This window comes from Leguminivora glycinivorella, chromosome 5 (genome assembly GCF_023078275.1).
Source record: "Leguminivora glycinivorella isolate SPB_JAAS2020 chromosome 5, LegGlyc_1.1, whole genome shotgun sequence".
NCBI classification, from domain to species: domain Eukaryota; kingdom Metazoa; phylum Arthropoda; class Insecta; order Lepidoptera; family Tortricidae; genus Leguminivora; species Leguminivora glycinivorella.
This window is the reverse complement of record NC_062975.1, coordinates 20,340,073-20,363,539: the sequence shown is the minus strand read 5'-3', so window position 1 is coordinate 20,363,539 and position 23,467 is coordinate 20,340,073. Positions and strand designations below refer to the sequence as shown.

Below are 23,467 nucleotides of genomic sequence, written 5' to 3'. Positions count from 1 at the left end.
TATATAAAAATACAACTATTATGGCTCACTAACACTGGCCACACGTGCGAGAGGGACACCAGCCCAAACAATGCCCTCTCATGTGGACCGTTTTCGATAGTTCAGAATAGCGAAAACGGTCACCTTTTTGTCTCAGTAATAAGGTTCAATTTAGTATGGCAAAAAATGTGATTCCGCTGTCCCCTGTCTTTGGAACTCACTGACAATGACATTTGGGCCGCTAAACATGGTACAATAGGGACTGAGCTCACACTTTTTTGCCATACTAAATTGAACTTTATCACCGGTGCAGAAAGGCGTTCTTGTCAGACTAGTAAAAGTTTTTGGCTTAACAACTCAATCTAGCTTAATATATATAAATCTATGGCATAGAACAACATGTCGGGTCCCTATATATAGGTCACAGACCAACCCCTATAGACATCCATTACAAGACGACTCGCGGTCGCCAGCCTTCCTAGTATTTGCACTGATATAAGCGCGGGCGCTCGCCGTGCCCGATCAGTATCGACCAAGTAACAGACCCGAAAGCAGCGCGTGTTTTTCGCACTAAAAAATTGGAAAAGGATATTTTGATGCCTTAAAGATGTCCACCTGTAGTGTGAAATGGTATGGAAAGGTAACAAGAAGCTCAAATTTAAAAACAGACGGCATTACATTCCACAAATAAGTCATATTTATAATTTATTCAGAGCCGGCATAGGTCAACTTACATTGGCCACTTACGCGTCAGTAGAGGGACAGTCATACTTCTATCCCTTTTCATCTGGCGCGACTGCCCGCCGTCCTTGAAACGGCCAATCACAGCGCGCTTAACACATTCCCCGCCCGCTCCTCGCACCCCAAACACTGGTGACTCGTATCGCGAACAAAATATACAAGATTGCTACTCTATAGGAGGTTCTCTGTGATATAGGTCTAAGGTTTTATTTGAAAATTGAAATGGTCATACAATGCCAAAAATTGTAAGTATTTGCAATATTACTTTCCATTATAGTAAAACATGTATTTTTTAAGGATTATAATATATATACGTATGTTTTTTCATAGCCAAATCTGGTCTGCTTTGGCAAACATTGCCATCATTGCGGTAAATGGATGGAGCGAAGAGCTTTGAGGAAAGATTGTAAGTATTCACTTCTGATAATTGTGTTAAAGGTTTTTTATATATCTACTCACACCAGTATTCCCAAAAGTTATTGGCAAATCACTAGAAAGAGTGCAGAGGAAGTTCTGTAGGCACATTTACAAACGACTGTACGGATATTACCCATATATGTATCCATCTCTATTCGTAACAGGAATGGTTGGTCTTCAAACTCTAGAAACCAGACGGAAACTGCTGCATATTATGCATTACCGCCAACTGTTTCACCATAGAGTAGATGACGCATCCGTGCTTGAGAGAATGGGGCTGCAAGTGCCAAGAGCGAATGTGGTGGTTGGCATGCCGGGCGCGGTGCCGGCGCGGCGGCGGCGGCGCCTGTTCGCGGCGGCCGGCGCACCGCTCGAGCCCGAGCTGCTCTTAACCGCATCATGTTGGAGACAGACGATATTGACATATTTGCTGATAGTGTTGGTGTGTTTTACAGAAAACTCTTAAGGTTCATAGACTCTACACTCCTTAGGTGATTAATGTAATAACCATAGTTTAACTTTTAAGTGTGTTTGCTTTTATTTATGTCAATTTAACATGTACATAATTATATTACCACATAAGTGCTTTGGTGAAATACTGTTAACTTTTGTGTATTTTTAATAAATAAATAAATAAATAAAAAAACGTGAAAAGAGTCCCACAATCGGGCCCCTTTTGCTATACTCTGACCGCCCCTGTCTATACTACTGAAATGTTTGACGTTATCACGTTAAACTACCGTCCGTAAACCGACTTTACAGACAACCAATTTTTTTTTAAAGCACAACTTCCATTTATCAGGTATGTTTTCATTTACAGTAATAAGTAACTTTTAATAATTAATATAATATTTAGGTTCATAATTTAAATCAAGATGAAAAAATAAACTTAAATGCGTTTTACATATTAGATATTGCAAAACAAAGGTAAAAATCATAAGTTTATCCAATAATTTTACATTCGACATTTAAATATTCTTGAACGCAACCACATTTTTCGTAATTGAAAACCGGCTTATTTTCTATTTCTCTTGTCTATGGTATGTTTGACATTTGTAAACTTATCACGAAACTATTTGAACTATTTCGGTGGTGTGTAGTTTGTTTTAATTCGACGTTATTGTGCAAAAACATAAGTAATTATGAGTGATTCTGGTGAAAAATGCACTTCCGAAGAAATCAAGGCTATGGGCGCTCAAAGTGACTGACAATTTGTTACATGAAAAGTCAGATAAAGCGTACCAAAAATGTTATGATTTTTTTTTACATGGAAATTGCAAAAAAATGTTTCAACTTTCTCTGAAACGGCGTTGTTGGCATATTTTGAAGAATTGTGCAACAAGTTCTCGCCATCAACATTGTGGACAGAATACTCAATGCTACGACGATCCACACAAATATTCCCATTCATTACATGAAGTAAGTAACTAACCCATTTTATTATTCTCGAATAGGTATGTATGTGGCTGTCGTAGAAAAAGTATAGTATACAATCGTAACATTATGGCTATAAAAGTCTCGTACCTTACTTAGGCCACTCGGCAAGCCTTCGTGGCCTAACCGCGGTACTCAACTTTTATAGCCTTCATAACGTTACCGTTATATAATATACTATAGTGATAGTGTTGTTAAGAAATCAGTAGAATATTGCACGTCGCGCAGTATGGAAGGTTATTCAGTGCTGTTTATTATTGGTATGAGTCTTTGTGGGATTCGTTCTTTGGATACGCCGGAAGTTGATGGATTAGGTAGGTATGTGATAAAAAAAGGTACTGGCACCTAAGTTATCCCGGTTCTTTATCTTATACTTTTAAACGAGCAATTCTTGTATATTTATTTATTTATATATACCGACGGTCTCGGAAACCGCTCTAACGATTTCGCTGAAATTTGTTATGTGGGGGTTTTCGGGGGTGAAAAATCGATCTAGCGTAGCCTTAGATCCAGGAAAACGCCAATTTTCGAGTTTTCATGAGTTTTTCTTTCGCGTTAGTAAACGTAAAATATGGTCGTTAATTTTGCCGCGCGCGCATCGATTCCGCTTAGCTCAGTCGTACGAGAGCGGTCTAATGTACGCAGATAGATCTTAGGTGTCAGTCAGGGTTTCGAATCCCGGCCAGAAATTAAGTTTTTGTTTTTTGTCTTTTTTTTTGTTTTTGTATTTATAAGAGTTTATTTTTATCTAAAGACGTGATATATTACAATAGAACCGAGCGAAGCTCGGTCGCCCAGATTGTAACTGTAAGTGTGAATGAGCTTAGGTAGCAGTGGCTGGTGGTGACCCAAAATTTTCTATTAATTTTCTATTTGCATATATTATTTTCCACTTTGTTTGTAACCGCTGTACCACGCTGTACAAAGTAGGTATTAGTAACAAAGTAGAAAATTTAAATTTGGGACGCTTTTTTTCACCTAGTAGGATGGAAAGGGCTCGTGATTCTGAGTAGGAAAAACATTAAATTTACCTTTTTTTTTTTAAATTAGCCTGTTGTAGTGTCCCACTGCTGGGCAAAGGCCTCCCCTCGCTTCTTCCACTCAATCCTGTCATGTGCGTAACTCTGCCGGCTTGGATAGAATGCGTTCAAGTCATCCCGCCATCTCTTTTTTGGTCTGCCTGAACCCCGGCCTGCACCCTCTACGGTGTTCCGTGGGTCCCACTCGGTAACCATTTTACTAAACTCGAGTAAATTTACCTATTTAATAAAAAAAGTTTTGAAATCTTTTTTCGAGAAAATGCCCGTAAGTCAAGTCGACATGAAGGCTTCCCTTTGACTGGCCATTTGAATAGGGTAACTAGGTGTTTCCCCAGAAATTATAACATTACTGCATCACATGAAGCATGCGGGATTAGCATGAAGGTAATAGTGAAGTATAGGTCCTGTCATACCGGACTCAGTGCGGTGGCAAGGGCTTTCGTAGGCCCTAGCCAATTGGTTCGGTTGCCTTTGATTCATATCGAAGGCAGAACCTAATTATTATGTCTCCAACTTATCGTAGTAGTTGGCTAATCTTAGTTATCTTATATTCGAAACTTGTCCCAAGACTGCAAAATCTGCAAAAAAAATACTTATTTTCCAAGCGAAATACTATGTTTACTTTATAATGGTAATCTAACTCATTAATGACCGGTTATCACGACATGGCTGTCATACAATGACCTCGGGGAACTTCGCACGCTCTTAGGGGCATTCCCTAGAAAAACAGCAGAAAAGCTAAAACTAACTCTATGCCAAGGGCATACGGTCTTATTAAGCACGCAATTTATTCTCAGTTATTTTGCAACACTTTGTTTTTTTTTTTAGTCTAAATATATAAAAGAAGAAGCTGACTGACTGACTGACTGACTGACTGACTGACTGACTGACTGACTGACATATCAACGCACAGCCGAAACCGCTGGTCCTAGAGATTTCAAATTTGGCACGTAGGTTCCTTATGTAGTGTAGAGGAGCACTAAGAAAGGATTTTCCAAAATTCACCTCCTAAGGGGGTCAAATGGGGGTTCAAAGTTTGTATGGGGAAACAAGATTAGTTTGACTATTTTATTCGAAACTTCACAGGAAGATTCCTTAAGACATATGACTGAATACGTGTTTCAGGTTTTTTGAAAATTTAACCCCTAAAAGGGTGAAAAGGGGGTGATAAAGTCAAAAAATCAATATGGGTATCGTTTTTATGGTTTATCGGGTCGCTGATCACGATAAATAAAACGTTTTTAAAATCTAACGAGGCGGAAGTGAAATACCTTCTCCCCTGTTGTGGTGCAATGGGGTTTAAATATCAAAAATATATATAAAAGAAGATATTGACTGACTGACTGACATATCAACGCACAGCCGAAACCGCTGGTCCTAGAGATGTCAAATTTGGCATGTAGGTTCCTTCTATAGTGTAGAGGAGCACTAAGAAAGGATTTTTCAAAATTCGCCTACTAAGGGACTCAAATGGGGGTTCAAAGTTTGTATGGGGAAACAAGATTAGTTTGACTATTTTATACGAAACTTCACAGGAGGATTCCTAAAGACATATGACTAATTACATGTTTCAGGTTTTTTTTAAATTTGACCCCTAAAGGGGTGCAAAGGGGGTAAAGTCAAAAACACAATATGGGTATCGTTTTTATTGTTTATCGGGTCGCTGATTACGATAAATACAACGATTTTAAAATCTAATGAGGTGGAAAATAAATTTTGTCCCCTGTCGTAGTGCAATAGGGTTAAAATATCCAAAATAGCCATAAGAGGATATAGCACTAAGAAAGGATTTTCACCTCCTAGCATGATAATTTGACAGGGGCAAGGACAGGGACAGGGACAGGGACAGGGACAGGGACGGGACGGGACGGGATAGGGTTAGGGTTAGGGTTAGGGTTAGGGTTAGGGTTAGGGTTAGGGATAGGGATAGGGATAGGGAGAGGGAGAGGGAGAGGGAGAGGGAGAGGGATAGGGATAGGGATAGGGATAGGGATAGGGATAGGGATAGGGATAGGGATAGGGATAGGGATAGGGATAGAAATAGGGATAGGAATAGGGGACGGGGACGGGGATAGGGATAGGGGAGGGACGGGGACAGGGACGGGACGGGGACGGGGACGAGGACAAGGATAGAGATAGGGACGGGGATAAGAATAGGGATTGGGGTCGGAATAATCGGTCGGCAATCGATATCTAGGCAGTGTAAAATGCAGGTGGCTCAGTGGGAAGGGATTAGTAAGTAGGCATCGGCGAGTATCCTACATCCGTGATAACTATTATATTCAATGTGCTGTAAGAAGATCGTTGCTTGCCTTTTATAAGTTTACGTTTGCAATAAGTATAAGCAAAATGGAAAAAATTGTAAGCGATAATGCAAGGAAGTACTTTTTACCCTACCGACCATAGCGTCGAGATACTGGCTATGTGGGTTGTATGAAGTTTCCCCAGTATAAATATTTATATAGGCAAAATACATACATATTCGTACCTACTACCTACGCTGTGGTCGCTGTGTAACAATTCTACAATCATTGCAAGAATTTCTTTTAAAACAATAGTAATATGTGTAAGGTACAGTCAGCCAAAAAGCAGTGTAAGGTTCTTGGCTGACCGTACAGCAAATAGATCAGTTACAATGGCCCCCCAGTCGAGAATTGCCCCGCTTTACCTTAATCGAAATAATCGCGGACAGATGTACCTACAAAGAAACCTACGGATCCAAATGAAAATCTTATTTTTTGTAAACGTTTCAATAAGAATACTTTTATTACGCGGGCGAAGCCGCGGGTAAAAGCTAGTCTATAATAAAATTGTACAAGGAAATTACATCAACAGTCGAATACTGACCGTTGTACTTGTGCATCATGGACAGATACCTTTTATTTTTAGTTATTTCTGGATTTGGTATTTGTGGGGCTAATCCTTTAGATAAGGGGGACAACGATGAAACAGGTAAGAATTAAAAATATAAATAGCTATAATGAATAAATCTTAAATGCGCAAATGCGCCTAAACTTTACAACAAACCCTATCTACTTAGTAATAAATTTTGTGTTTCATTCGGTGTGCCTTGAAACTCTCGCAACGCTTAAAATTCCACGTTTTAAACCAGTTCAATATTGGAATCTTTCGCTTGCTCGGGTAGGTGTTATTAATATTGGCACGTGCGGTGAAAAAACAACTTTGCCCCCTTTTAAAGCAAAAAACTATTTCTTCCAGCTATACAGTGCAGTGGCAACGAAGTGTTCTCTTCATGCACCAACGGGGGCTGTGATGCCCGCAACTGTAGTCAGCTTGGGAAGCCCGTACCCTGTGTTAAGTTGCGAGCAGACAGCTGCATCAAGGGATGTCTGTGCAAACCGGGATATTTGAGAGCGGCAAGCGGAAAGTGTGTGGAAGAGGCAGAATGTCATAAGGGTAAGTTTCAATTGTAGTCAGCTTGGGAAGCCAGTACCCTGTGTCAAGTTGCGAGCAGACAGCTGCATCAAGGGATGTGTGTGCAAACCGGGATATTTGAGAGCGGCGAGCGGAAAGTGTGTGGAAGAGGCAGAATGTCATAAGGGTAAGTTTCAATTGTAGTCAGCTTGGGAAGCCAGTACCCTGTGTCAAGTTGCGAGCAGACAGCTGCATCAAGGGATGTGTGTGCAAACCGGGATATATGAGGGCGGCGAGCGGAAAGTGTGTGGAAGAGGCAGAATGTCATAAGGGTAAGTTTCAATTGTAGTCAGCTTGAGAAGCCAGTACCCTGTGTCAAGTTGCGAGCAGACAGCTGCATCAAGGGATGTGTGTGCAAACCGGGATATTTGAGAGCGGCAAGCGGAAAGTGTGTGGAAGAGGCAGAATGTCAAAGGGTAAGTTTCCATTGTAGTCAGCTTGGGAAGCCAGCAGCCTGTGTCAAGTAGCGAGCTGACAGCTGCATCAAGGGATGCGGGATGCAAGCGGCGATATTTGAGGGCGGCGAACGGAAAGTGTGTGGAAGAGGCAGAATGTCATAAGGGTAAGTTGCCATTGTAGTCAGCTTGGGAAGCCAGTACCCTGTGTTAAGTTGCGAGCAGACAGCTGCATCAAGGGATGTGTGTGCAAACCGGGATATTTGAGGGCGGCGAGCGGAAAGTGTGTGGAAGAGGCAGAATGGCATAAGGGTAAGTTTCAATTGTAGTCAGCTTGGGAAGCCAGTACCCTGTGTTAAGTTGCGAGCAGACAGCTGCATCAAGGGATGTGTGTGCAAACCGGGATATTTGAGGGCGGCGAGCGGAAAGTGTGTGAAAGAGGCAGAATGTCATAAGGGTAAGTTTCAATTGTAGTCAGCTTGGGAAGCCCGTAGCTTGTGTCAAGTTGCGAGCTGACAGCTGCAAGCGGGGATATTTGAGGGCGGCGAGCAGGCAGTGTGTGGAGGAGGTAGAATGTCATAAGGGTAAGTTTCAATTGTAGTCAGCTTGGGAATTCAGTACCCTGTGTCAAGTTGCGAGCTGTCAGCTGCATCAAGGGATGTGTGTGCAAACCGGGATATTTGAGGGCGGCGAGCGGAAAGTGTGTGAAAGAGGCAGAATGTCATAAGGGTAAGTTTCAATTGTAGTCAGCTTGGGAAGCCCGTAGCTTGTGTCAAGTTGCGAGCTGACAGCTGCAAGCGGGGATATTTGAGGGCGGCGAGCAGGCAGTGTGTGGAGGAGGTAGAATGTCATAAGGGTAAGTTTCAATTGTAGTCAGCTTGGGAATTCAGTACCCTGTGTCAAGTTGCGAGCAGACAGCTGCATCAAGGGATGTGTGTGCAAACCGGGATATTTGAGGGCGGCGAGCAGGAAGTGTGTGGAGGAAGTAGAATGTCAGAAACGTAAGTTGAAACTGCAGTCACCTTGGAAAGCCAGTACCCTGTGTCAAGTTGCGAACTTATAGCTGCATGTGTGCAAACCGGGATATTTGAGGGCGGTGAGTGGGAACTCGTGAAGTGTGTAGAGGAGACTGAATGGATGTGTCTATAACGCGGGTTTAATGAGAGTATTTTCCATTCTCTGAGAAATCGTTCGTTAACAACATCCAGACGCTCTCAATTGCTCAATCATCTGTAAAAGAAATTATGTCATGATACAATCAAATTTTTCCATGAGGCGTCTGGTTAGGAGGGTTGGTGAAAACCACTTTTGCTGCCGTAGAATACGACTTTCGGATTCAATTGTGGTGTGGGTTCAGCCTGTTACTGCAATATCAGATTTTTTTTTGCTATAAGTGGCTCTGTAACCTGAGTCTCCAGACGTGAGTGAGACGTGAGATTATGACATTTGTATGTGTATGTATAATTATAGTTCTATTTTGTCTCCCAGAACGCTGTACGGGCCCTCACGAGTACTACTCATGCGGCGGCGCGTGCGACAACGTCTGTGCAACGTTACACGAACAAAGTCAGAACAACTGCCCTATAAGGAACATTAGGTGTAACGATATGTGTTACTGCGAGGAAGGGTATGCAAGAGACGGGAACGGCATATGTGTTCCTATAGAATCTTGTCAACAATAGCTACCTACATTCACATCTGCTCAATATTACACGAACAAAGTCAGAACATCTGCCCTATAAGGAACATTAGCTGTAACGATGTGTGTTACTGTGTATGCAAGAGACGGGAAGGCATATGTGTTCCTATAGAATTATGTCAACAATAACTACCTAGATTCATGTCTGCTCAACGTTACACGAACGGAGCCAGAAGAATTGGCCTATATAAGGAACATTCTGGTGTACCTACTACCTAACGAAGTGTGTTACTGCAAGAAAGGGTATGCATAAAGGTAGATATGAGAAGATGGGAAAGGCATATGTGTTCCTAATATATTTAATTTTTTAAGTAAAATAAAATATCATACCTGTCTTGTGTGTGTGACCACAGTTTAACCTATAATTCCTCCAAATAGGTACCTACGACAAGTGACAAAGTTTCGAATAAAATAAATGAATACCGAAAAACAATTAAAATAAGTTTCCAATGAATACAATTACAGGAAGAGTATAATAAGGTCAAGTAGGGAACAGTGGCTCAAGTCGCTTAATACTGTACCTGTACCTACTGTAGCACTCTACACACTACATTGTCCGTCCTATTGTGTGACAGTGTTTTATTCACAATGAATGTTTGCTTAGGTACTACTCCGCTCTCTCGAACACAATTATTAAAAAAAGAATAAAAAGAATCTGTTACTAAGCACGAACCTGAGAAATAATATCCTTTGTTGCCACAGCTGTACAAATAATGTCTAAATTATTAATAAAGGCGGAAAGCCAGTTCGGTCAGAGAAGACTCAGCGGCTGAGCAAGATGGCGAAATCATTAGCGTTGTTAGCTGTCGTTATCATATCTGTGGGAATCTCAGCGGCTGCGGCCCAGAGCACAGGTAAATAAAAACATGTTATATTTTATATAAAATAATTGGATTTTCCCCTCACTAGCTCGGAAACACGTGTTTTGTCCTTTAATACCAGCGGGTAAAAACGCATTTTATCCACTAGTGGGTAAAGTAATTTGACCTTGAATAAAGTCAAATTAACTGCTTTAAAATTTATAAAAGTAGGTGAATCTAATAATAAAGATGATTTACCACCTGTGGAACTACTGTAAGCAGTGATAAACGCAATTTTTAACCGACTTCAAAAAAGGAGGAGGTTCTCAATTCGACTGAATGTTTTTTTTTTTTTTTTTTTTTTTTTTTTTTGTATGTATGTTACTCGATATCTCCGAGAATCGTGGACCGATTTTCAAAAATTTTTTTTTGATCGAACCGGTATAACCCCGAGATGGTCCCATTGGCACCAAGTCAGGGTCTGATGATGGGATCCTGGAGAAATCGAGGGAACTCTTCAAATGTTACAGGCACATGTAATGTTTTTAGTCTATTTTTCAAAGGTACACCAGTATTTACGTCTGATGGTAATAATTTTATGTGGTTGAGCTGATGATGGAAGGTCAACTCCTCAATGGTTAGGAGTTAAAGGATAATTCTTTCACTACTGTACATGTATTCGGACTGATACATATAATATCACTAGGAACCACTAAAAATCAACAAATAAATAAACTTTTTAACAAAAAATAAAACCGCCTTCAAAAATAAGCGCGTTACAAAACACGGAGAAACTAAAAAGCCAAAAATAATAAACCTTTCAATTCAGATTTCTTATCGTATTGCAATAAGCTAAACATCCAAATTATAAACAAATCAATTATTTTTGGAGTCGGTACCAGCCTGTGTATGGTTGGGTGGGGCAAACAGGCAATAGCAAGGCGACGAATAGGTCTGGTACCGACTACAAAAATAATTGATTTGTTTATAATTTGGATGTTTAGCTTATTGCAATACGATAAGAAATCTGAATTGAAAGGTTTATTATTTTTGGCTTTTTAGTTTCTCCGTGTTTTGTAACGCGCTTATTTTTTTGCGTTGTAGTTTCCTCGCTATAATGAGGGGAAAAGTTTTGTGTTACACTCGGGTGCAAATGTATTTTACTTCTCGTGTGTTAAAAAACTCGCAAGTTCAGGATTCTATTCTCGAACCACTCGCTTCGCTCGTGGTTCAACTATACAACTTTGCCCCCTTGTATAACAAATAACTATTGTTGGTTAATTAAAAAATTACGGTTTAGTACCGTTTCGTAAGTATATTGTTTTACTTATTAGCGCATCTCTGGTGGAAAGTTATCCTAAAGGGCCAGCAACGCGCATGTGCAGGCTCTAGAGTGGCAGGCGTCATAGGCTCCTTGACTACGTATCACCAGGCGGATCGTACCCGTATTTACCATGAAATTTATGTTTCAATTACTTCCCTTCATCGAATTTATGATTTTTATCAGTTTTAATTTTATCAAAAAAATGGAAAATTGTTATACTTTTGCTAAACATCAACGCTATAAATTTTTTTGCCGCCTAATTCCTCATAAGTTGATACCAGAGACGATTTTTAAATTTTAGGATTTTTTTTTCATAGTACTTTTTCATACAACTTTTGGCGGTCGAAAAAACGCATTTTGCAGAAATATATTTTACTATATTTTTAGTATGTCAAAAAGACACACATAAAGAACTAAAAAAACCAAACTTCGGTTCTGTGGGAATTATTATGACCCCTCCCATACAAATGCTCGTACAACTCCTCTACTATTATACATAATACCCTGTAGGGTCATGTTGTTGCTATGTAACCATTGTACCTAGTGTAAGATCTGTACACCAACATGAAAATGAAAATGAAAATGATTTATTTTATAAAAAATCAACATTGCTAAATACATAGTTGTCGAGTCCTCCAAGTGGGTACGAAGTACCTGTATCAGGAGACCTCGCTCTTCCAGAATTACAGTTTATGATCTTTTACTATATGGTACATTTTTTATTTCTAATATACTATTGAGATGAACAGGTAAGTGGTAAGTGCTTTATTTGTTTATACAATACAATTTTCTTATAATAAGTAGCATGCAGTTGTGTGTTCGCGCGTATGCAAGTGTGTGTGTGTGTGTGTGTGTGTGTGTGTGTGTGTGTGTGTGTGTGTGTGTGTGTGTGTGTGTGTGTGTGTGTGTGTGTGTGTGTGTGTGTGTGTGTGTGTGTGTGTGTGTGTGTATGTGTGTGTGTGTGTGTGTGTGTATGTGTGTGTGTGTGTGTGTGTATGTGTGTGTGTGTGTTTAATTTTATTGGTTATTTACTAATCAAATCCTCAGTAGCTTTGTAGTCAAGCTCACCTAGCCAATTAGTTATTGTTTTTTTGCAATCGTATCTATTTAGAGAGCAAGAAGAACATGAGAGCAAGAAATAGTTATTTGTTATACAAGGGGGCAAAGTTGTATTTTAACGCCGAGTGTGGAATTGAAAAACGAGCAAGTGAAAGGATTCTATAGTTGAACCACGAGCGAAGCGACTGGTTCGAGAATAGAATCCTGAACTTGCGAGTTTTTTAACACACGAGAAGTAAAATAAATTTGCACCCGAGTGTAACACAAAACTTTTCCCCTCACTATAGCGAGGATCTACAACGCAAAAAATGCGTTTATCACTGCTTCCAGTAGTTCCACGGGTGGTAAATCATCTTTATTACTAGATTCACCTACTTTTATCAATTTTAAAGCAGTTAATTTGACTTTATTCAAGGTCAAATTACTTTACCCACTAGTGGATGAAATGCGTTTTTACCCGCTGGTATTAAAGGACAAAACACGTGTTTCCGAGCTAGTGAGGGGAAAAAATCTATTCTATTCTATCTTTAAGTGATCTCGGGCTCCAAATCCAAAGCTTTGGGGACGTTGGCACTGGGAGAAAGCCAGCCTGCCAGGCTGTTGTGAATTAACACACGTTTGTAATATTCCCCTTACCTCCCATGTTGCACAATGTACTATTAACTTTTTTTAACTCTATGTACATACTTAAATAGCCACGTCCTTAGGTATCAAAATTATGGTAAGTCTGTTCGGAAGAGAACAGTATAAGGACGACTCAGTAATAATTCTTCTAACAAATTCGCAAACTTCTAACAAAACGCTCTGCGCAAGCGAGTGCAGAGGGTACATGCGGAACCGGATGATGCCGGTCGCGTCAGTACGCGCCGCGCTGCGTGACGCTGCCAAGGTCGCGCGCGGCGCGTGCGAGAGAGCCAAATACCGATCGCGGGAGATTAACTGCTGAGTCGTCCTTATAGGTACTGTGGAAGAGTCGTGAAATGTATGGGGTCCCATACATTTCACTACTCTTCTATGATGATAAAATTACGTTAGGTATTTAATTAGGTAGCTATTGAAAAAAATACAATTGTCCAAACACGCCAAAAAATAATTACTATTTATACCGATAAACTTACTACACCACTAAAATTAGAACCGAAATCTCATTATAACTGTAACCTCGACATCCGTTCTGAAATGGCGAGAGCGGAGGCCTAACGTTGCTGGTTCATGAGTAGGGTTGCAAATAGAAAAAAAAACCAAGTGATTTTTTTTCAGAATTGTGAAAAAAACATGAAAAACGTCTATAATCTAACGTATATGTAATAGCATCATGGTTTTTTTCAAATTTGTTTTTTTTTAGATGAACAAATAATACGATAATAACGGTTTTTCGTGAGTTGTAACGTTTCAATAAAAATAACTTACATTTTAATTCGATAGACATTCATATTTCGTATACAAACGTTTATAGGGGAATCCCCGATGCGGCGTGAAGCGCGGTGGTGTTGCCAACAGCAAATAGCGATAAGTACCAACTACAGATTTCGTAAATGTTAGTTTGGTTTTATAAAACCAGAAATGAACATAAATTCTATTGAGATTTAGTACTTTAGAAAAAAGACATATTCCAGAAAAAAACTGTTTTTTATTTCACGGTTTTTTTTTCATATTTTTTTTTCAAGCCAGAAAAAACCGTTTTTTGCAACCCTATTCAAGGGCTATATTGTTTATACAGCTTAGCAAAAAACAGTAGAAACGGAACTATTTTTTTTTATCATAGCAACACTTAACACGTTCGCGTGCGCTACGTCATAAGACGTCAAATATAGGCATACACCATACAACACAACGTCCATATCAGTCGAAATTAAAAAGAATCTAGCTTATACAACGTTTATGAACGCCCTTTGCCCGTAGTAAATTCTATTAATGACGTCATTGTGCTACACTATGTAAAAAAAGTAGATCGCTAGTGCCACACTACATCAAATTTTACCGCCTCTAAAAGTTAGCCGCACGCACACATTCGAGTACCTACACGCACACTAACAACGTTCAGTGACGTTTTACTTGTTCCGCGCGCTCATACATTCAGTCGGCTTGTGCGCTCCCCGGGAGAAACGCGTGCGCAGGTTGCGTCTGGCGGTACCCGTTTCGGATAAATTATAACATCGTAAGTATTACAGACTGTTTTATTTGCGTAGTATTGTAGGTTGAGTTGGTAGGTGTGTTACATACAAGGCTTTTGTAAAAAATATATATTTACGTGTTATAATTGTATTGTTTTAGATGAATAAAAAACGCCCAAGTCGTAAAAAAACTTCAATGAAAGTGTTCGAAGAACCCGGTTCGTCTCGAGACATTACACCAAATCCTTATAGCGATGACGGCGAATACGGTTCGGACAACAACTACGACCCGGAGGGGATTTCGTCTCCAGTAGCAGCTCGTCGAGTGACTTTGTTTTTCGACCAAAACGCAAACGAACACGGGATGAACCTAAAACTCATACAAGAATGTCTTTATCTGAAGGGCATTCGTCAGACTCTGATTCTAATTCTGATACTGAGAGTGTCATAGAAGATACCGAAGATTGTTTGTCCTCGAGCTCAGAGAGTATATTTGACCTTCCCGATAGGGCACCATTCCAAAAAGAATATTCCTACACCATTGTCAGATTGCAAGAACCAAAACGCCTTACCGCCATCTAAGAAGCCTAGAACAGGCAACTTCGACTTCACACATGACACAGATGCTGACACCCTTTCGCTTGCGTCTGATGTGATACGAAGAGTATTAGAAGATGACTTTACTTTAGAGAACGTATCACTACCACCCGACTAGGGTTGTAAAAAAACGGTTTTTTTTCTGGCTTGAAAAAAAACATGAAAAAAACCGTGAAAAAAAACAGTTTTTTTTCTGGAGTAATGTTTTTTTTCTAAAGTACGAAATCTCAAAATTTGCAAAGTAGTTAATACTTTTATACGGTTTTTAGACTTACTGTTAACTATTAAACGAATTTAATCAAATAACTTTAATTTCTAGTCTCATAAAAGTAACATTTACGAAATCTGTAGTTTGTAGTTATCACTATTTACTGTTGGCAACACCACCGCCTCTCCACGCTGCACGCCGCATCGGGGATTCCCCAATAAACGTTTGTATACTGAATTAAAATGTACGTTATTGTTATTGAAACACGTTACAACTCACGAAAAACCGTTATTGTCGTATTATTTGTTCATCTGAAAAAAAAACCATATTTAGAAAAAAAACCAAGGTGCTCGGTTTTTTTTCATGTTTTTTTTCATAATTCTGAAAAAAAACATTTGTTTTTTTTTCTATTTACAACCCTACACCCGACCCAGCAGAGCAGCAGCAGCAAAGTAATTTAGATTCACCATCACAATCTAAAAGGAAGAATGAAAACCCAGGTTCAGTATTGGAGGCAGCTTCTTATTCTAAAGACACAAATGCTAAGCCTTTCTCTATTTCAACGCCAACACTTAGAAACTCCTTACCACCTCAACCTGAGGAAGGGAAGCTTACCAAGTTGCTTCAAAATTACCGTCCCCACCGAAAGTGATTGAAGACAATCTGAACAATTCACCGCAGCCATCAGCAAGAACAGAAGACAACGAGCTTCGTCCAAGTTAGCCAATAATATCTCCAGTTCATCTAAAAGAAGCCATACTCTCCTCCGGACCAATTTCACCACCCATGCAGTGTCCCGAAGAGGGGTCACATCGTCAGGAAATATTGCCCGATTCAGGTAATCTAACGCAGGTGCTATCTTCCCAGACTTTACGCAGCTCCGCAGATCGAGAAGATACTGAAGGTACATTACATTCATCGCCTCCTAGCGACAATGTTGCCACTCCTACTCTTCAACTATCAACACCGGCTGAGGCAAACCCACCTCAATCAGTTTCTGAACCTGGTAATGAAGTAGTTAGTCCCGTAGAGCATAGATCCCGTAGTCGCACTCGAGATTCCGATTTGTCTGCTCGTCGAACCCAACGGCGCCAACAAAGTTCACCTCGACCTGACACATGGGAGACTTCAATAAGTGATATCCCTGTATTTGATTTTGACGAAAGTTCAACTGGTGTGCAATTTGAGCTTAGAAGAGATGCCTCACCTTTTGATATTTTCGAGAAATTACTCTCTCCAAATATTGTGAAAATTGTGCCGTTCTAGCAGACCGTCTACCAGAACAGCTAGAAAATATACCTATAAGGATATAGATAAAGAGGAACTCTTCAAGTTCTTAGGTTTATGTTTGCTAATGGGGCAAATAAATACCCCTCAAAAGCGAAAACTCTTTACATACACCGACGTCTTATACTTCCATCCAGTATTTCTGCATGTAATGTCTGCCAGGAGATTTGAGCAAATATTACGATGTTTATGTGTGTCGGAGCTAAATGCTACAAAAAAAAAAAAGGTAAAATAGTAAACTTCATTGATGCTGTGACTGAAAATTTTCGCAAATGTTATAAACCTAACAAAGAGTTGTCGTTGGATGAATCACTTCTTCTATTTAGAGGCCGATGGTCATTCAGACAATATATTTAATCCAAAAAAGCACGCTACGGTATCAAGTCTTATGAACTAGCAACTTCAGACGGTTATATGCTTAACATGGTTATGTATGCAGGAAAGGATGACGATGACCCAACTGAGAATGGTAGAAAAACGGAGAAAATTGTCATGCGTCTCATGAAGCCATTTTTGATGAAGGGACACTGGCTTTTCATGGACAATTATTATAATTCGGTAAATAAAACCGTCACTAAAATCTAACTTGATACGACGTCGTGCTTTCGTAACAAAACCAATGATCATGTTTGTTGATAGAACGTCAAGATACGTTGAAATAGCAGGGACGTGATATGACGCTGTGCAATGTTCGCTGTATAATATTATATGTTTCGTGGAAGAACGTCAAGAGACGTCCGAAATTGATTGACGTGATGAGGCGTTGTGACGTTAAGTATGTTGTATAAAATATGTTGTGTTACACAACGTCCAGAGACGCCAGAACGATTTTGACGTGACTAGACGTTGTGCTTTAGCTCAATAACTTTTGAATAATATAATGAGTACGACGTCTGAACACGTTGACGTGTCAACACGTTGTGTCTGGATTATTTACTTATTAGCCTTATTCTATGATACAACGTTATTAAACGTCGACGTTAATAAACGTTTGTGACAAATAATGTATCCTTTATCGTAAATGTCTTAGTACAAAGGCCATAGACGTCGTTTTATTTTGTATGGGGAACGATCGTGCGAAACAGTGACAACATAAGAAATCGGTTGCGCACGCGAACGTGTTAACCGTTCTCATATAAAAGTATCAAAAATATCAAAATAGTTGCCACATGCAAAACGATTTACATAGACGGAGGCGCCCCTATTATTTTCTACTGTTATTTGCCATATTCCAAGCTGTATCTTGTTGAAACAGATGTTTAATTCCACGTCGCTATTTGCTATTCAGATTTGTGTTTGATCAGGTTTCTAAAAAACAATACCAAATTTTATTTCTCAGTTAAAACTTTAACAATAGACAGGGTATTTACTTAGATTGAATAGACATTAGTAACGTTGTAGGTATTTACTATTCAGATTTGTGTTTGATCAGGTTTCTAAAAAACAATGCCAAATTTTATTTTTCAGTTAAAACTTTAAAAATAGACAGGGTATTTACTTAGATTGAATAGACATTAGTAACGTTGTAGGTATTTACAAGAATTTTAGCTTCTCGTAAATTCATCTTAATCTATTCTCATTATACCTACATGTAATGTAAGTATTTTGTATAGACATACAAAACTCCGTAGGTGCTATCCTCCATCCTATTTACTGTATGTACGGACCCATTTACACGGTGTGAGAACTCGCATGCGATTAAAAAAAACATTGCCTACAGGCTTTAGCGGTTACATTGTATTTATGTTATGGACCAAGTGATTAATAAGGGCATTATGTATAATGCCCGGGCATTATGAATAATGCCTAGCTGTTTTGGGCAAAGTGATAAATCGTTGTCTAGACGCCATTTTTTATCACATTACCCGGTCATTATGATACTACTACGTAATCGTTGGGCAATTTGATAATAAGTTTAACAGGTTTGTCTGAATGCCATTTTTTATCACATTGCCCGGGCATTATGATACTGCTACGTGATTGTTGGGCAATTTGATAATGAGTTTAACAAGTTTGCATAAACGCCATTTTTTATCACATTGCCCGGGCATTATGATACTGCTACGTGATTGTTGGGCAATTTGATAATAAGTTTAATAAGTGTACTGGGTGTTTCCTAACAAATAATGAAATGTAAATTGTGCTTCTTGAATAAGCATACTTTTGTTGAGTAGACTTGAACAATTATGAAGGTCTTTCGATTTTTTTATACAAATTAAATAACCTGTGTGGTGACGGGTTAAGAATTTCACCGACCCCTTTCTTCCCGTGGGTGTCGTAGAAGGCGACTATGGGATATGGGTTAAATTGTGGTGTAGGCAAGAGGCTGGCAACCTGTCACTGCAATGCCACAGTTTCGTTTTCTTTTAACCCCTTATTTGCCAAGAGTGGCCCTGAAGCTTTATAGTAGTTTCATGTGCTCTGCCTATCCCTTTATGGGATACAGGCGTGATTGTATGTATGTATTAAATACCTATTTGCTTGACGCCCTAATCGTTGTAATTGAAGTAGACTTTAAATTTAAAGTACAAGACGGTCTTTCCGACACTGACCTTAATAAAAATCAATACTTACAAATTATTTTAATAAGTCGTTGATCAAATAGTGGTCAGTAAAACAATTGATTGAAAGATAATCATAGTTAAATCAGTTTCACAAAACGTACTTACTACTTATTATAAAGCTCTTTCGGCGGCCCAACGACTGTATTCTCCCAGGGTGTGCTGGACCATATCGTCTGCCGCGCCACATTTGACGCTATCTCCCAAGGTATCTCTCAAGACTCTGTGGCTGCCCGTAATAAGTCAGCCCCTCTTTTTCTGCTTCAAGAGTACCAGAACCCGACTAAGCCGACTGACCACCATTTGCAAATGGTACTATTGTATAGCCTAGCCCGGCCCCGCCTAGCGCGGCACAGTGTTTGTGGAGGCATGCAGAGCTAGTTCATCATATAAGTTTATTAACAATTGCTTTTTGACACCTAAAGTGCTATTTTATCCCTCTCCTAGCGAGAAAGGGACACTTGGTCGGCTGTGTCCTTTGTAGTTCGATATGAAACTGCATACAGTCTCTTGAACAGATCGGCACGAAAGTCTGCTGAAGCTGCGCCAATCCATCTATTGGTTTTGCTACACGTTTTATTATTACTCTGCCCAGCAGAGGACGGGCATTATGTATAATTCCCGGGCAAAATTGATCTATTCGGTATGTTATTATCACTTTGCCCAATAGAGGATGGGCATTATGTATAATGCCCGGGCAAAATTCAGCTATTCGGTGTGTATTTTGCATATCCCGGACCTTTGGGGGGCATGCGTGGGGCCGAAGCCAACAGCACAGAGGCCCTTTAAGACATTTTAATCTGATATGATCTGCGCACAATGATGATGAGCGCACAATATATGATATGATACAACCGGAGATGGTCCCCGCCAGGTGCAAAGACTATTGCAGTGCAGCACTTTTGTGTTACGATGGGAGCTAAAGTCATGGGTTATTGTTTTGTAAGTTGGATGAACAGGAGGAGACTATCGGACACCTGCCGTGACAATAAGTCTCACAATTGTAAAAGACAGGCGGTGACTTGCCAACTCATTGAGTGGGCCCTGCAAAACGGCAGCACACACGGTGCCACAATAGAGCAACTCTTGAAGAGTGGCTGAAAGGTTGTCAAGAGGTGAGACTGCGGTAGCCAGATTCCGGTGATCTGTTCAGCAGGCCGCCGGCGTTATGACACTTTCCCATTATTATGGATAATATAAGTATGGATTCTCATACTGTGTAATTTTCTTTGTGTAAATAAAATAAAAAATGTCTATTCTTGGGCATAATTCAGTTATTTGGTGTGATATTATTACTTTGCCCAACAGAGCTAATCCCACTTCGATTGATCTATGTGACGTGCGATGTGGTGGTGACCGCGCATTTGCTTTATCACGGCTGAAGATCCTCGGTGACCCTGAGGGCAAATCGTCGAAACCATTTTCTATCAGGGTACTCCTCTTCCGTTCTTCCTTATTTGTGCCCTCTGGTATAAATAATATGGTAGAATGCACCTTGATCGTAGCTTATTCACACATTTCATTCGTTAGGTGTACCTAACTACTTTCTACCCCAAGTTAGCAGACTATGATCCTCCTTACGTTATCCCAGCATTTTGCCACAGCTCATGGGAGTCAGAGGTCAGCTTTGACAACTTATAGTTAGGTTAAATACCTAGTTAACACACCATAATCCATGTATTCCAGCATGCGGTGTCGACGAAACAAAACACTACTGCCCAGCTGACTGCGCCTCCGACTATTGCCCAAAGGGCCCGAAGACCGTGGCTTGCGCTCGCCCGAATGTCTGTCCCCCGCCCCAGTGCAAGTGCAGATTCAACCACCGTCGTGCTGAGAATGGAACTTGCATACCTACACGCGAATGCCGTGAGTATTCTTCGCTGTTTTGTGCTTCTATTCTACGACTTTTTCCCATCATGCTGTTGAAGGCAAAAGGTTAACAGGGAATCCAAAATTCCAAATACGAAATCTATCAATATTAGAGGAAATCCTTAAACTAAAAGATGAATGATGAATAGCCCCAAGTTTGAAGTGTCTTTACATGTATAGTCACTCTGTTTATAAGAATAGCCAAGAATGGCTCGATCAAACGCCTATTTCACGGCATTGCCCCTGCCTGCTAAGCCGCAGTCCCGGGTTCGAATCCCGATAAGGGCATTTATTTGTGTGATGAACACAGATATTTGTTCCTGAATCATGGATTCCGATTACCACAACACAAGCCTTCTTGAGCTTATACCGTGGGACTCAGTCAATACCTATGTGTAAGAATGTCCTATAATATTTATTTATTTTTCTTCAGACCGCTGTTCTTAATCGATTTAAGGCCCCATCTAAATAAATAAATAAATATTGGGGACACCTTACACAGATCAACTTAACCCCAAACTAAGCAAAGCTTGTACTATGGGTGCTAAGCGACGATAGACATACTTAAATAGATAAATATACATACTTATATACATAGAAAACATCCATGACCCAGGAACAAATATCTGTGCTCATCACACGAATAAATGCCCTTACCGGGATTCGAACCCGGGACCGCGGCTTAGCAGGCAGGGTCACTACCAACTAAGCCAGACCGGTCGTCTAACCTAACTCTCATCTAACCACTCAAGTGTTTCATAAGCTTTCACTGACTAATGTAACATAAATATGGCATCTGATAACTACAGTCTTCAGATACCAAAAACAATTGGCAAGATTTATATTACCCTTAACTGTGTCCACAGCCCCATTCAAATGCGTCAAGCCCAACGAAGAATACCACCCCTGCCCACCGCTCTGTCCAAACGGCTCCTGCAGGCAGGCCACGCCGTCAGGAGGCTGTCCTCCAATCCGTGGAAGCATTGGCAGAGTGCTGGAATGTAACCCGAGCTGCCGCTGCAAGAAGGGCTACTTCTGGAACGAGGACAAAGTTTGCGTGCCTTACAATCAATGCCGTACGTTGACTCGTTTTACTTTTACCTTTTTACAAGCAGATACGCCAGCAATCGATGCTTAGAATTAATACATACATACATACAATCAAGCCGGTTTCCCAGAGGGGTAGGCAGAGATCACAAATTTCCATTTACTACGATCCTGACAAACCACTTTCGCTTCACTCACTTTCATAACGTTTCTCATACACGCTCGTCGGTTTCGATTACTTCTGACCTGGCCTTTTTGCAATATTTCCCGGATTTAAACAAGAAAAGTTCGCCTTCGCACTCTTTTTTCATATACTTTCTTCGTTACTCTCCTCTCATCCATCTTTTATTTAGAAGAAATAAAAGTTGAAAGTACTGCAGTGGATGAGACTTGAACTTCACGGGCTCATGTATATGTATTTCAGCGCTCTGCCAACTGAGACACCAAGATTTCAACCAAGCCAGCGAAATTTTCCACCATATTGGTCATTGGAACAGCTCTTTAAGGATACTTTTCCCATTTTAAACTTGTTCTAATCTAACTTATTAACATTAAATTGTGGAATTCATTATATTCGGAGTGTCCTTAATTAATCAAACAGGACAAGCTTCTAACCACTGACTGGACACTTTAGACTAGGTACTTAGTCCGGAAAATGCACTTCTGGGAGCTGATTGAGTAAGCTCAAGAAGGCTTGTGTTGTGGGTACTCAGACAACGATATATTATAATATACAAATACTTATATACATAGAAAACATCTATGTCTCAGGAACAAATATCTGTGCTCATCACACAAATAAATGCCCTTACCGGGATTCGAACCCGGGAACGTGGCTTAGCAGGCAGGGTCACTACATATTATTTTCTGCTACTTAGAATGTCTGCTTTCATATCAACTGAATTTTAATAACAATAAGTACCTTATTGTCTTTGTCTCTTAACTGTATCTTCATTTTAAAATCCAGAAAATACACTTAAGTACAAACTCTTATTTTGTTTGCAGCTGGCAAAAGCGACTCCAATGCTTCGGAATAAAGAATGAAAGTACTTCAAGGTATTTAGGTGATTAAGTAATTACCTAAGAAAGTAGATATACTTACTATAAATAAATCGAAATATGAGAACGAAATAAGTTTATTTTCATTTCTTATTCATGTAATCAATAATCATCGGCATCACTCATCTGGAAAAATAATAATCAAGGTCTTATTGAAGTAATTATTGCTAATATACAAAAGGTAGATATTTAACTATCTTAAAAATCTCTAGATTGAGTTTTACCAGGAAAGTCGGGAATCCAAAATTTAAAAAAATACACAGATTGACATGAGTCCCTCTGCAAGCTCAAGAAGGCTTGTGTTGTAGGTACTCGGACAACAATATATGTAATAAGTAAATACATTCTTAATTTCTAACTACACGAAAAAGATCCATGACTCAGGAACAAATATCTGTGGTC

General features: G+C 39.8%; 2 protein-coding genes and 1 long non-coding RNA gene across 6 annotated transcripts in view; 2 read left to right on the top strand and 1 right to left on the bottom strand.

The window, feature by feature from the left end:
- LOC125226333 overlaps window positions 1-23,467 on the bottom strand; it is a 58,283-nt gene that overhangs the window by 14,054 nt on the left and 20,762 nt on the right. Inside the window, exon 4 of one of the 2 annotated variants that reach the window (XM_048130291.1) lies at window positions 23,109-23,191. The exons of the other annotated variant lie outside the window; for it this stretch is intronic. Within the exon in view, the coding sequence (XP_047986248.1) occupies window positions 23,184-23,191 (8 nt within the window). The 3' untranslated portion in view covers window positions 23,109-23,183. Of the gene's footprint in view, window positions 1-23,108; window positions 23,192-23,467 lie in introns of those variants that run through there. 2 annotated transcript variants of the gene reach the window in all.
- On the top strand, window positions 248-1,333 carry LOC125226337. 2 transcript variants are annotated; one of them, XR_007177074.1, is made up of 4 exons: window positions 248-399; window positions 917-965; window positions 1,051-1,126; window positions 1,302-1,333. It is a non-coding gene; the product is annotated as an uncharacterized LOC125226337 (long non-coding RNA). The 2 variants fall into 2 exon arrangements; XR_007177075.1 differs by having other exon boundaries at window positions 1,051-1,327.
- Window positions 6,450-23,137, top strand: LOC125226336 (inducible metalloproteinase inhibitor protein-like). Of its 2 annotated transcripts, XM_048130295.1 has the most exons (5): window positions 6,450-6,563; window positions 6,831-7,028; window positions 20,777-20,956; window positions 21,826-22,035; window positions 23,012-23,137. In XM_048130295.1, the coding sequence occupies exons 1-5, from the start codon at window positions 6,476-6,478 to the stop codon at window positions 23,041-23,043; spliced, it is 708 nt and encodes a 235-aa protein (XP_047986252.1). In that variant the 5' UTR covers window positions 6,450-6,475; the 3' UTR covers window positions 23,044-23,137. The 2 variants fall into 2 exon arrangements, with proteins under 2 accessions (XP_047986252.1, XP_047986253.1); XM_048130296.1 differs by lacking the exons at window positions 6,450-6,563; window positions 6,831-7,028 and adding an exon at window positions 9,726-9,994.

Excerpts from the sequence above, each read along its gene's own strand:
- LOC125226336 (XM_048130295.1), top strand. The coding sequence starts at position 6,476 with ATGGACAGATACCTTTTATTTTTAGTTATTTCTGGATTTGGTATTTGT. Across the intron at positions 6,564-6,830 it reads GGGGGACAACGATGAAACAG|CTATACAGTGCAGTGGCAAC; the intron begins GTAAGAATTAAA and ends TATTTCTTCCAG. Across the intron at positions 22,036-23,011 it reads CGTGCCTTACAATCAATGCC|CTGGCAAAAGCGACTCCAAT; the intron begins GTACGTTGACTC and ends TTTTGTTTGCAG.